Source organism: Lontra canadensis, unplaced genomic scaffold (genome assembly GCF_010015895.1).
Source record: "Lontra canadensis isolate GAN:19392208 unplaced genomic scaffold, GSC_riverotter_1.0 scaffold24, whole genome shotgun sequence".
Taxonomy (NCBI): domain Eukaryota; kingdom Metazoa; phylum Chordata; class Mammalia; order Carnivora; family Mustelidae; genus Lontra; species Lontra canadensis.
Window position 1 is genome coordinate 11213124 of NW_022631018.1, and position 13871 is coordinate 11226994.

At 43.0% G+C, this 13871-nt stretch overlaps 1 protein-coding gene across 1 annotated transcript; it reads left to right on the plus strand.

Moving 5' to 3' along the window:
• The first annotated feature begins 2129 nt into the window (after positions 1-2129).
• Positions 2130-13552, plus strand: NEK2 (NIMA related kinase 2). Its single transcript, XM_032862813.1, has 8 exons — positions 2130-2433; positions 3293-3510; positions 4014-4254; positions 6350-6432; positions 7208-7334; positions 8235-8451; positions 9823-9948; positions 13167-13552. The coding sequence occupies exons 1-8, from the start codon at positions 2338-2340 to the stop codon at positions 13391-13393; spliced, it is 1335 nt and encodes a 444-aa protein (XP_032718704.1). The 5' UTR covers positions 2130-2337; the 3' UTR covers positions 13394-13552.
• Positions 13553-13871: the final 319 nt, after the last annotated feature.

Below are 13871 nucleotides of genomic sequence, written 5' to 3' on the forward strand. Positions count from 1 at the left end.
CTGTCCAGCAGAGTATCCAGTGGACTCTGCTGGGCTGTCTTGCCCCTTACTGCCCCCCAATGGTATGGACTAACTTTGGCTGGTTGTCAGGGTTTGTCCTGCCATGTCTATGTTACTTTTTCCTTTATCATTGTGATCAAGGCTCCCGTGTTTCTTCTCTAATGAACACCTAGCATATCAACGCCTATCATCACACCTGGCACATAGTAAGTGCTCAATAAATATTTGTTGAATGATCATATGTGTCTAGATGCCACTCTCCATACTCCTGGGATGGCCGTCCTCCAATATTTTCTGCCACGGGGCTGGGGCATTTGAAACATGTGTACTTCAGGGCTCACTCCAGATCCTTGCATGATTATTAATAAACTACTTTCTCATACTTTCATTTAACAAAAATTTATTGCATGCCTCCTTTTATAGGACCTATAATGGCTGCAAGGAGCTTGGAGCTGAGCTACTGCCAGACCCATGTAAACAAATAATGATAAATAACAAGGGAAATATTGATTTATGTACAAGGGGGTCTGTGAACACTGTAAATGGAAAAATTGCTTGTTTTAGCAAGCTAGAAGGGTTTCCTAGGGTATAGGAAAGTAAGTTGGTATTGAGTATCAAAAGACAAGTTGTATCCTCTGGACAGACTTGGGGTGAATGAATGGTTAAGGGACAGTATTCCAGGCAAGCAGAAAAACAGGTACAAAGGTGATGGTGGTGGTGGGAGCTGAGAAAGTGTGCCAGGTTTGGAGAACTGGGGCAAAGCCAGAGAGCAGAAGAGTGGCCAGAGAGAAGGTGCAGGACTGGATTTGGGGCAGACCAAAGAGCATCATGCATATCAATCTTTAAGAAGTACTAAAATAAGAAATACAATGTCAATTAGCTCAGACACTTGTGGCTCTTTACATAACTTTTGAAACCTAAATTGGTCCTATTCCCTTGAGGTAAGACAGTGTCCTTGAATGTTATTTTAATAATGCTTCTGGCTGGCAATTCCAATTATGCTATATTCAGTGCACGTAAGAAATTCTTTATTTTTAACAGAAACTGGTTTGTAATTCTTAATAGAAAATCAAGTTCCTTTCAACTCCATGTTGAACAGATATTTAAAGAAAATTGACCTACTTATGCACTGCCAAATTATTAGTCTTCTGATAATGGACTATTTCTCCTTCGAGGCCTGGCCCCCCTTCCAGGTAAAAACGGTACTCTTTGATCTGCCTAGGTGAGCGAGGCACCGGGAAGAAGCTATAGCTTATGACCTATTGTCAATTAATTATGTGTTTGGCACCCCAAATAACCTATGTGGTAGTCTTTTCTAATAAAAAAATTTTTGTAGGAGTCTTAAAGGTAAACCTGACTGTCTCTGTCCTAGAGCCACCATATTTTGCCGGGTATTCCAAAATATCAAGGACTTCCATATTCTACACTGAGGTTTTGCATACATCCTGCGCAAACAGGACTCTAAATTTAGTGTTCAAAAATACAGTCTCTCTATGATGACTACACCCTAACGTCGTGCGTAAGCTTTAAGTCATTTCTATGAGCATCTACTGTTTTCAAATCGATTTCTTCTCTTCCTGGCTGTTGGACCTAAAGCAAATAATCTAACCTTTCTGTGCTTCCATTTCCTCATGGGAAAGAACACTAATTCCCACATTATAGCTCTGTGCTGAGGAATAAACGAGACAACACGTGTGAAGCGCTTGGCACAGCCCCCGACCACAGTCTGAATCGTTCACCTATCTTCAGCAGAGCTTCTGTACTCTGCATCTCAGCACTGAGCCCCCAGTCTGCCGTGTGACCCCGCCCAGGCTCAGGGTTCAGGAACCCAGGAGGACGGCGTGTGCAGAAGAGAGTGCTTAGTGTAAGGGGTCAGAGTGCAAAGGTCAGAAGGTGGCTGGTGGCAGCAGTGTGCAAAGAAGTCCGAGGAGAGGTCCCCGGACTGGACTTCGATTACTTTCGATTACCTTGGCGACTTCAGCGGGAGGAAGAGACTTGCGGAGGCCCGCCTACACCCGCTTCCTATCCCCTGCCTCTTTTTGGTTTAGCTCCGCCCCTTTCTCCCGACGCGAGCGCTGGGCTGAGCGGAAGCCGGCGCCGACAGCGACGCCGATGCGGTTGCCTAGCGACGCGCCTTTCCCAAGATGCCTAGAATGTTGTGTTCTTTTAACCAATCAGGGAGGCGAAGCCATCTCACCGCGGGCCAATAGGCTGCCAGGCCAGGGCCCGCGTCGGTTAAACCGGGCTGGAGACTGGTGCGGCCAGGTAGGTAGTGTGGCTCGGAGACCCCTGCGAGCCGGCGGAGCGACCTGCAGGAGGTCTGCGGAGGGCCCGGCCATGCCCACTCGGGCGGAGGACTACGAGGTGTTGTACACCATTGGCACGGGCTCCTATGGCCGCTGCCAGAAGATCCGGAGGAAGAGCGACGGCAAGGTGAGCGCGGGCCACCTCCGTGTCTCCGCCCCTGCAGCGGTTTCGCCCGCCTGCGGCGAGCGCCCTCCGCCCCTGGGATGGCGGAAGAGCGGGAGGCCTGGGGCTGTGGGTCTCCAAGGCGGGTTGCCTGGAAGAGCTCATCTCTTCCAGGTCTGTGTCTACCCTGGGTCGCGCAAGGGCTGGGAGACTGCATCTGTTAAGATCTCTCTGTTTTTGTTTTCTTCCCTTTCTCTCTTTTTCCCGCTTTGACTTGCTAAGGGCCTCCCATTAGTGACAGGTCGCTGAGTCTTGAGCTCTTTCAGAGTAGAGTATCCTCTTGGACATGGGAAAGAGGCAGGATCGGCAGAACCTGGAGATTTTGTCTCGCAGTCAGAACTCATTTAAAATACCCATTCTTCGGATTTTTGGATTCTTAATTTCCCAGTGTGTGTAGGTAGATCTTATACAGGAAGAAACAATGGAGAGGAAACTGCTCGACTGCTGACGGAGGGATCTTTACTAAGGTCTCTCACCCTGGAAAAGTTTGGTTGGAATGATGAGGGACTTTGCCTCTGCTCCAGCTTTGACCAAAGTACCTTGCCACAAAGCAACTGAGGGTAAGGGGTTGGGGGTTGGGGGAGGCCTAAAGTGCCTCATCCCGCTCTCTCTCGCTGCATAATTTATTGATTGAAATTTAGGGTAAAGTTACGGAAATAAACGCAGGGGTTCTAAAGTTCATTGAAATAAATAAATTAGATGGTAATGATCGTGTGCGCTATTTAATAGAGAAGTGACTTCAAAAATTTTTAAATTTTAGAATGTTCATTCTTTGTCTTTGAGAATAAAGAGTTCACTCATACCTTGGAAATTCTTACTTCAGATATTAGTTTGGAAGGAACTTGACTATGGCTCCATGACAGAAGCTGAGAAACAGATGCTTGTTTCTGAAGTGAATTTACTCCGTGAACTGAAACATCCAAACATCGTCCGTTACTATGATCGAATTATTGACCGAACCAACACAACACTGTACATTGTAATGGAATATTGTGAAGGAGGGGACCTGGCTAGTGTAATTACAAAGGGAACAAAGGAAAGGTAAATTAATCTTTTATTCTTAAGCTGAGAATGAGCCAAGTTTCATTTTTGTTAAGCATCCTGTTGTAGGACTGGGGATGGAGTACTTAGTAATGTAAAAGACTGTTCTTGTATTTGTTTGTTTGGTGGGTCCACAGTGCTTTAGAAAATCCCTGGTGAATGAACATCCCTATCTCATATTGAAAATTTATTTATTTTATTTATTTCCCTATTTGTACACTTCGAAAACTAGATACTTCACATAATCCCATCTTTTTAACGGTTTTGTTCAGAAGTTATATATATATATGTGGTAAATTAATCTTTATATATATAATATATGTATATATAATGTATTCGTATATAATATATAATATATTTTATTAATGTATATTAATGATTAACAATGTATTGATAATTAATAGTATATTAATAATATAATACATGTATGTAGTATATGTATACACACACACACACACACATATATATAGTAACACAAAGCTGTATAACTGCTTTGGTTTCAGACAATACTTAGATGAAGAGTTTGTTCTTCGAGTGATGACTCAGTTGACTCTGGCCCTAAAGGAATGCCACAGACGGAGCGATGGTGGTCATACCGTGCTCCATCGGGATCTGAAACCAGCCAACGTTTTCCTGGATGGCAAGCAAAACGTTAAGCTTGGCGACTTTGGGCTAGCTAGAATTTTAAACCATGATACGAGTTTTGCAAAAACATTTGTTGGCACACCCTATTATATGTCTCCTGTAAGTACTTCAGCATTTAGATACTTTTTAAACATCCTAATGCTAAGCATTCAAATGCGGGGAAATTGAAGTTTTGTTTATTTCTTTGCTTAGTAATACACAATAGCCAAGAAATAATCATGTTGTTCATTTTACGGGAAGAAAATTTACATTTTTCCAAATGGATCATCAGACTGTTAAATTCTTCTGATGAGCAATTAAAGTGAAGGTTTTTTTTTTTTTAAGATTTATTTATTTATTTGAGAGAGCATGTGAGCACCTGAGTGGAGGAAAGGGCAGAGGGAGAGGGAGAGAATCTCAAGCAGGTTCCCAGCTGAGAGCAGACCTCAACTCGGGGTTCAGTCCCAGGACCCTGAGATCATGACCAGAGCTGAAACCAAGAGTCAGATGCTTACCTGACGGAGCCACCCAGGCGCCCCTAAAGAGAAGCTTTTATTGAATGACTGCTATGTGCCAAGTGCTGGGATTACGAAGATGAAATGGGTTTTGTCTCTGGCCTCAAGAGCAACATTTCCTAAAGTGCCATGGGTCCTATACACCAGCTTGGACTTATTTGGAGGGTTTGTTTAAAATGTAAAGTCCTGGGCCCCAAACCCAAATCCAGTGACTGGTTCTTGCACTGGACTTGGATTCTGCTTCCCGCAACACCTTCCACTTTTCACTTTGGACTCTGCCTTTTAATACACTCTCTAGATGGTTCTTGGGCATGCAGATTCAGGGTTCAGTTCAGATACATGTTTTTACAGTGTTCACTTCTTGCTTTTTTTAATGCCTTTTTGGGCAGGGGAGCTGCAGCCCACCCACCTTAAGTCTCATTCCCTCTGTTGCTGGATATTTTGTTTCCAAAATTCCTTATCCTTCTAAAGAGCCCTGCTCTGCATACCTTTTTGTGAATTGTTCTTTTTGGTTATTTCCTTGGCATGTGGCTCTCAATGAAATTGAAAGGTCAAAGGATATGAACTGTTTATGGCTCTGTAGATATTACCTGATGGCTCTTGGAAAGCTTGAAGCAGTAAATGCTATTACCAATGTGTTGTATATGAAATCTGAGCAGATCAAGATGGGGATTTCTTCTTCTTCTTCTTTTTTTTAACAGTTCACAAACATTTCCAGGATTTTCAAGATCTTTTTGATTTATTTTCACCAAGCTGACTATAGTATAAAACTTTGCAAATTAACAATTTTGCTTTTGACTATGATTAGACACTGCCAGAACCCTGTCATTTTCTCAGTGGATCAGATTCCAAATAGAAAGGCTTTCACTTAAAGGAAAATCATCCAGAAGGGGTTCTTAGAAAACTTGAAACCTTGTGATTCTTTTGTTCCTTTTCCCTCCTGCCCTTATAATTAGATCAGTTCAGCCCTCCATAAGGCATTGATTGTCAGGAAATGGTATCAGATTCACCTGCTGGGAGTTTAAAAAAGCAAGACGCTTCTTGAAGGTTTTGGTACTTGATTCTGTGCCCTGTGTTGAGAATAAGAACTATGGTAGACTATTACTTTATGTGTGGGAGACAGGCAAATGATTAAACTAGAAAATGAGAATATTAGTTGATACTGTGATTTATACTGTGGACTGAGGGAAAATACATAAATGGATAATTCAATTAGCCATTTATACTTCTGTCATTTAAATGGCCAGATATATGTATTGGTTATTCTGAAATTTTCTCTAGTTCTTTTAAAATGAGTTTCTAGATTATGAATGCCTTCAGGGTAGAGGTTTGAATTATCAGCCCTTGATCTATTGTAACACAACAACATTTGTGAATGAAAAATAAGTGAGTGAATTATATAGGACAAAGTATATTAGGATAAGATCATTATCTTTTTTCCATTATACATTTGAAAATAAAATACAAAGTACCATCTCTTTTTATTATGATACAGGTTCAGACATAAACTGAATGGGTCTTTTTATTTAATATTTTTGTTACAGATATAAAATATAATATAAAATATTTTCCTTTTTTTTTTTTTTTCTCCAAGTCAATATATAATCAAACTTAAAGATTCCATTTTTATCTCAGGTCATTTTGTAAGTTTTAAAACAGACTTTTAACTCCTACATTTTTACCCTTTCCTTCCCCTTTAGGAACAAATGAATCGCATGTCCTACAATGAGAAATCGGATATCTGGTCGCTGGGTTGTTTGCTGTATGAATTGTGTGCATTAATGTAAGTATGATGAAGACAGATTTCTGGTGTGAAGTTCATAGTCACAGAGGCTTGTCGCCTTTCACTGCGTTCAGCTTTTTGAGCATCCATGTGTTTTCAAGTCTGAAAGACTCATACCTTGGGTTAAAATTAAGGTAGATGGACAGTGCAGACCTTGTACCCGCGAAACAAATAATACATTATATGTTAATAAAATAATTTTTAAAAAAAGATGGGCTGGTTAAAAAATTATTTACAAATTAACAGTGTAACCCCTGAGGCTTTTAACCTGGTTTGATGCGTCCCTTGCCAGACTGATGCTTAGCTCAAGGGGAGAACAATACATCAGTCTGGCCTATGGAAGAAATGAAACAGAAATCTAGGGGAGAGGTCTGGGGAAATAGAGAACAAGAAAGAGCTCCCATTCTTTTCCTTTTTTTCTTTCTAAACTATTCTGTAGAGCAGTGGTTCTTAGCCAGGGAGCGGGAAACAATTTTGCCGTCCAGGGGACATTTGACAATGACCGGAGATCTATTTGGATGTCACAGCTAGGAATAGCTACTGGCATCTCATGAATAGAGGCCAGCGGTGTTACAAAACATAGTCGTCGGATGCACAGGACAGGCCCCCTAACAAATATTCTCTCACCCTAAATGTCTAATGCCAAGGTTGGGCAACTTAGCTGTGGAAGACAGTCCCGGAAGACACATAAACACAAACTGGAGCTTAAACTGTGCTCTTGATTTGGTTCCTATTCTGTATTTTCATTTTTACATTAAAAACATTTTTCCCCCAGGCCTCCATTTACAGCTTTCAACCAGAAAGAACTAGCTGGCAAGATTAGAGAAGGCAAATTCAGGCGAATTCCCTATCGTTACTCTGATGAATTGAATGACATAATTACGAGGATGTTAAATTTGAAGGTAAAGACCATAAGATTATATTGTCTGTCTCTCGATTACGTTGTAGAGTAGCATATTTTCTCTCTCGGAGCACTGAGACTGAAGCGGCATTAGCTGTATTTCTTTAGCTAAATCTATTCTGTTAACCCAAGTGAAAACATGTAAATTGGCAAATTGTGCCTCCTGGCTGGCCTACCTTCTGTGCTCTCTTTTGTCTCCTCCCTCTCTCTCTGCCCTACTAGCAGATGGTAGCAAAGCAAGATTACAGAAAAGCTCCAAATCCTCAGTTCCCTCATCTACCTCAGTGTGGCATGTGGCAAGGGAAGGGGCCACAAATAGAAGACTTCATTACCCTGCCCCTCTCTCCAGATCAGAGACCAGAGGTGGGGCAGGGGAGGCCTGGCTAGAAAGAGTCAAGGGGAAATAAAGAGATTCGGTGGAAAAACTCTGGCCATGGGATGCGAAGGGAGGTGTCCTAGGGTCAGGTTGATGTAAGAGCAGGATTTCAATGCTGTGGAATTACAAAGCAGGATAATGGCCACCTAACAGAACTGAAGTTCAGGGAGAGAGAAGTTCAGGGAGAGAGGATCTCACTTAAAGCAGTACTGGGGATGCAAGGCAGGACGTGCCCTAGAGCGGATCTGGACATGCACCAAGCACCAGCTCAGGGACCGAACTTTGGTTAGAAAGGCTAAGCGGGAACAAAGGTAAGCTCACATCTGCATTACCTTGTGGACCCAGAACCACATGGGTTAATAAACCCCCCAGCGAACTCCATCTGTCTGGGTGTTTAAGACTCATCCATGAAGGAGTCTTTCTTTTTGTCTCGGGAATGTACGCAGTTTTCCATGTATCTGCTCTTTTAGGATGAGTATCGTGTCATAAAATCTCGACTGTAGCACTGGACATTTCCCCCCCCAGGATTACCACCGACCTTCTGTTGAAGAAATTCTTGAGAATCCTCTGATAGCAGACCTGGTTGCAGAAGAACAGAGAAAAAATCCCGAGAGAAGAGGGCGCCGATTAGAGCCAGAGAAGCGCCAGGACTCCAGCCCGGTCTTGGGAGAGCTCAGACTGAAGGAGCGTCAGCTGCAGGAGCGAGAGCGGGCCCTCCAAGCCCGAGAGGAGAGGCTGGAGCGTAAGTCCGCACGGGGCCGAGCTCGGGAGAGCTCCGCACGGTTTCCTGGTGTGTTCGATCTGCTTGAATGGAGTATGTGACACGCGTATGTTCTAGAACATTCCTGTAAATACCTGAGAACCCGAACCATGTCTCGTGTGACAGTACATGAGGAGTGCCGGCACCTGCATGCTGAGTCTCTTTCTCTGAGCTCGGTCACTTCGACCGGCGGTCACTGTGACCCTGACCACCCTACCGCAGGAGCCATCGCACTTTCCCTTCCTCCGCATCTTTATACCCTACATTTTTTCCCATTATAAAAGAGCATTTGTGCATTTGCTGCTTCCGTAATAAAAGCCATCACTTCCACTTTCTGATCTGGCTGAGCCGGCACAGTCCGGATGTAAAATCCTGGCACGCGGAGGGCCTTGATGTGTTCGGGCAACTGAGCCGAGCACACGGTGTTCGAGGCCCACAGACACCCTGAGGGGCATTAACTGACCAGGTGCTAATGAGTTCTTGACATTGAAAGTCCGTCTACTCCCCTCAAGTACGGTGTGGGGTAGCAGCAGCCTGGGGGCCTCACGTCAGCTTTTTCCCGTCAGGCCACCCTCGTGGCTCAGCTGACTTGGCTTCTTCAGCTGCGTGTTCGATGCCGACTCTAGACACGTTTCTGTTCAAATGAACTTAGAAAGCATCCAACGCAGTCATCTCAGTTTTTACCTCCTGATGACGGCCGTAGCATGCTGTGAGATATGCTTTCTGTGGTAAGCACTTTCTGTGCTTACCCAGAAACCTTTGCCTGAGGCTTCTGTCAGTAGAATTTGTCAATAGAATTTGTCAAACAAACAAATCTTTATTAAAACTTCCCCCAGCGTTCTGCAGTTTCTTACAGCAACTGAAATCCGAACTTCCTGAATTCTGGGCCATAGATTAAAAAATGTCACTGATCTAAAGAAGTACCTCCACATTAGTTGTGGGTTTTGTTTTTTTCTTCTCCCAGAAGGAGAAGGAGGGTTTGTCCCATGAGGTCAGGTAATGCCCGGAACGTGGACCGTTGCCCATTCTCAGTGGAGAGCAGAGATGACTTTAGTTGTTTATTTTCCCAAAATGAGTTCCTCTCGGACAACCTGACCAAAGGTGGAGGCCAACTTCGTATTTGTGCCCAAACCGGTCCTTCTGCGAAAGCCTGCGGCGGCCCCGCACACGCTGAGGTGCTGGATCAGAACCCAGCACAGCAGGCTGACGGGGTTTCTGGTCACAAAACTTCCACGGCGCCCCTGAGGCGCGCTGGTCGTGAGGAGACGTGAGGCCGGGCGGTGACCGGGTGTGAGCTGCCTTGGGCCCGCCGCCTCCAGTTAACATGGCTCTCGCTCCTTTGCCTTTTTAAAGAGAAGGAACGGGAGCTCTGTGTCCGGGAGAGACTGGCAGAGGACAAGCTGGCGCGGGCAGAGAGTCTGCTGAAGAACTACAGTCTGCTGAAGGAGCAGAAGTTCCTGCGTCTGGCGAGCGGTCCAGGTATGAGAATCGGCTCCGCCAGCAGGAGCGGCCCCCGCAGATACAGGAAGGGCGCCCGCGTCGCCGCCCTGGGGCTTTGATAAGCGACTTTTAACTGACCAAGTCTCCTGTTTTAACACGGAATTAATTGAATATACGCATTTCGATGGAAAAAATGATTCGGTGATGGCAGTGATTTACTTCATGGGTTCACAGACTTGAGGCGATGAGTCATCATGATTTCGTCTTCAATTTTATTTACTTCATCAAACTACGTGTTTAGTTTTTGAGACTTGGTTTTAAAAGTTAGGACATTTTTTTAAATGGGTATATTATCAAAACTCTACCTTTCTACCCCAAACTCTATACTACCAAAACTCTACATTTCTCCCCCATTTTCAAGCAGAAATCCCAGCATTTAACTCCCACCGCGTGAGCAGGTCACACGTGCCACCTCCTTTACAGAAGTTATGGCTTAACAGGTGTGATAAACCGACCGTAGAATAGGCCATCACTTTTGGATCTTTGCAAAGACCCCTTCACGTTGAAACGTGTGTTTGTCAGAATGTGGTTGGTTGATCTCTCCATGCGCTGCTTGTGTTTCTCCCATTACTCGGCGTCGTTGGCGGACAATCAGCCTTCCCAGGGCCCTGCCTGTGCGGCCCTTGTGCCCTCGCTCCGCTCTGTGAGGACCCCCCACCCCCCGCCGTGGGCCAGCTCTGACGGGCCTTCTCTACTCCACAGAAACCCTACCTCCACCTTAATCTAGTCTTTAAGATGACAGGAAAAGCACAGTGTTAAACCTCTTTTCTCTAAATTTCTGTATGACATAAATTTTTTATAGAGTGTTTTTATTTTCGTTTTAAAAATCGAGTATCTGAATTTTCCGGTGAAACAGGCAGAGTTCTCTTATGGCTTCCTACTACCCTGGAGGGCAGCACTGGAGAAGGCTATCCCTTCCATCTGCAGTAAACTGACAGAGAATCTGGTTACTTCAGTGAGAGTGACAGCATTTTGTTTATGGAACAGACCAAAAAAACTACTTAAGTTAATCTTATGGTCATAATGACATGATAGAGATACGTGATGGAAGTGAATGAAACAAGAATTATTTAAAACTTGGGCTTCATCTCTTTGGAAATATCTTCTTTTTCCTCAATGTTACTACCTACCATTTCAGTAGTTTTAGAATATTTATTCCAGTTTTTCCCTTAATGCCACCCACAAAGACAAAGTAGGCTGGAATTATGATCACTGTGGTAGAGGCAGGAGACATTTTTATCCGGGTGAGTTTCACGCATCAAACCTGTTGTTCAGAATTCTTGAAGGTTCTGCCGGGTCTGCTCCTCCGGGGAAAGAGCTTATTTCTGTCTTGCCCTGAGAGTCTTTGAACAAAGTCTGGAAAGAGCTAGAGCAGGATGATGTGTTTCAATATAGGATATAGAAATATAAATATATGTATTTATATATATAATTTAATATATATTTGTATATAATATATAAATTTTAAATATATATTGTAAATTGTAAATATATATAAATATACAAATTATAAATATATAAATAATAAACATATAAATTGTATATATAAATATAGAAATATGCATATTTCTATATGCATATTTCTATATAATCCAAATATGCATATTTCTATATATATATAATATATATATATTTTTTACCTACCTACCTCAATGCAAGTCATGGCGAACACTTGAAATGAGCTGTAGGAATCAAGGACCCCCACCCCTGGGACTAGGAGCTACTTGATGGTAGAGAGCACTGAGCACATCAGTCATAAACAAAGCAGGGACAAATGGGTGCCCTTGTGCACTCAGGACGGTTAGAAAGATCCTCTCTCTGCCTTCAAGCTATAAAATTCTAATCAGAGGAAAGTATAATATATCATCATCCCAGTCAGCAGCAGCATCTCTGTAAATGCTCTTAGTCTATTTAGTGAAATGTTAACTCATTTTCACTTAGTGAAATACGAATTCTTTTTCTCAACACTTATTTCTTCTAAAATTACCCTATTCGTTAGATCTACAAGTTGATGGTTTATGAAGACAGAGATTTGTTATAATAAAGGTGGACATCTTTGAAGCAGTAGAGTTAAGGTCTGAAAGCCAAGTTGGCTTTGCAGCTGGAACAGGCACAAGGTATGTCCTGGGAAGTCCCAGGACAACTAGAGGGCAGCGCTTCTCTCTGCAGACTGCCCCGCCCTACTCCCTACCTCACCCCCCGCTCCCATCCTTGCCCCAACACCAGCTGGACGCCAGAACCTTTCCATTTCTTGGGCTTAGAGCGTCTCCTCAGAGAGCCACATGGATTCTCACCTCCTCCCTTGCATCAGGTCTGCTCACAAGTCACCTTCATCCTTGTAAACACCATCCAGCCCTTCTGTCTCCCTTTCTCTGTGCCCCCGCCCGGCCCACATCACCTCAACTATTACCCCTGTGTGCTTGTTTACTTGTTTATGGTCTGTCTCCTCCTACGAGAATGGGACCTTTGTTTGGTCCACAATGGCCCATACAGTGATCTCAGTAAATATTTGAACATAGTTCCTTTAAAAGAACACAAAGGAAAAATAGAAAGTTTCTGGAATTCAAAACTGCAAGTCCCCAGCCCCCAGATAGTTCAGTCAGTAGCTAATAATGTAGCCACTTCAAGTACATTTTTCTTCATATAGAAAACACAATTCACAGTTTTCACTACACCGTTAACTTGAATTACCTTTTCCAAGCTGAATTTGCCTAGATTCTTTTTGAAATAATTTTCTGCTCAATTAAGCTGCCTTGAAATAAGTGTTCTTGAATATTTAAGCAAAACTATACATGTTCTCTGTAAAAAAACAAACAAAAATCCAACCTGCTTCCTTACTTTTGTGAAAGTTATGTGTTCTAAGTAGAATAACACTTGTTTTCAAGAATAGAGATAAATCACATCGATTTCCAGAGGTTTTACATTGTGGCCTGTAATCCCCAATGCACTTAACCTTGAAAGAAGAGTTGGCTGTTAAGAGACTATGGTCCTTGGCACATTCCAGGATCAAGTTTTTCAATGCTGTGGGCTAAAAAATGGATTGATTTCTGCCAGCATCAAGCCCACAACCTCCTATCCCAGAGAAAATAGCACAGGTCCCCAGATTTCCAACGTGAATGGAAAGAATAAATGTTTTTGAGAAGTCTGGTAAGTACGGAGGAGTTGAACTTAAAACCCTTTCTCTTTGCTTTCTAAAGAACTTTTCGATCTTCCATCCTCGATAATTAAGAAGAAAGTTCATTTCAGTGGTGAAAGTAAAGAGAACGTCATGAGGAGTGAGAATTCTGAGAGTCTGCTCACCTCCAAATCCAAGTGCAAAGACCTGAAGAAAAGGCTTCATGCTGCTCAGCTCCGCGCTCAAGCCTTGTCAGATATTGAAAAAAATTACCAGCTGAAAAGCAGACAGATTCTGGGCATGCGCTAGCCCAGCAGAGAGCCCCAGAGCTGTGTACAGTGTGTAACCTTGCCTACCTTTTAAAGATTGATATTCAACTGCTGTAGCTTTACATACTCGGTTCCATGAGCCATGCCTTTCTGTATAGTGAGCAAGATATTTTAGAATTACTTTGGTTGTTCTTTACAAAATGTACACACCTTTAATTTTTCTTTCTTTATAGAAAGAATGACATTTTCTTGGTGGGTTGGGCTTTTAATCCTGAGTGTGATTACTACTGGAACATGAAATACGACATTCTAAATGTTGGGGGGAAATAATGTTAGGAAAAAAAATAGCCAGGCGTAGCACTTAGTGAGAAGTTTTAAATGACTGAGTGGTGTTCTGACAGTTGTCGTGCCTCATTGTAAGGTTTTAGATGTTCTTGAGCTTACAAAACCTAATTGGATACAAACCGGCCACTAATACTGCGACCTCTTGTTTATAAGTGTCCCACTGGTCTGCAGTG

What these genes read in the sequence shown, in the direction of transcription:
- NEK2 (XM_032862813.1), top strand. Translation starts at nt 2,338, where the DNA reads ATGCCCACTCGGGCGGAGGACTACGAGGTGTTGTACACCATTGGCACG. An exon ending in CCGAGAGGAGAGGCTGGAGC is followed by an intron (nt 8,452 to 9,822) that starts GTAAGTCCGCAC and finishes GCCTTTTTAAAG; the next exon opens with AGAAGGAACGGGAGCTCTGT. An exon ending in GCGTCTGGCGAGCGGTCCAG is followed by an intron (nt 9,949 to 13,166) that starts GTATGAGAATCG and finishes TGCTTTCTAAAG; the next exon opens with AACTTTTCGATCTTCCATCC.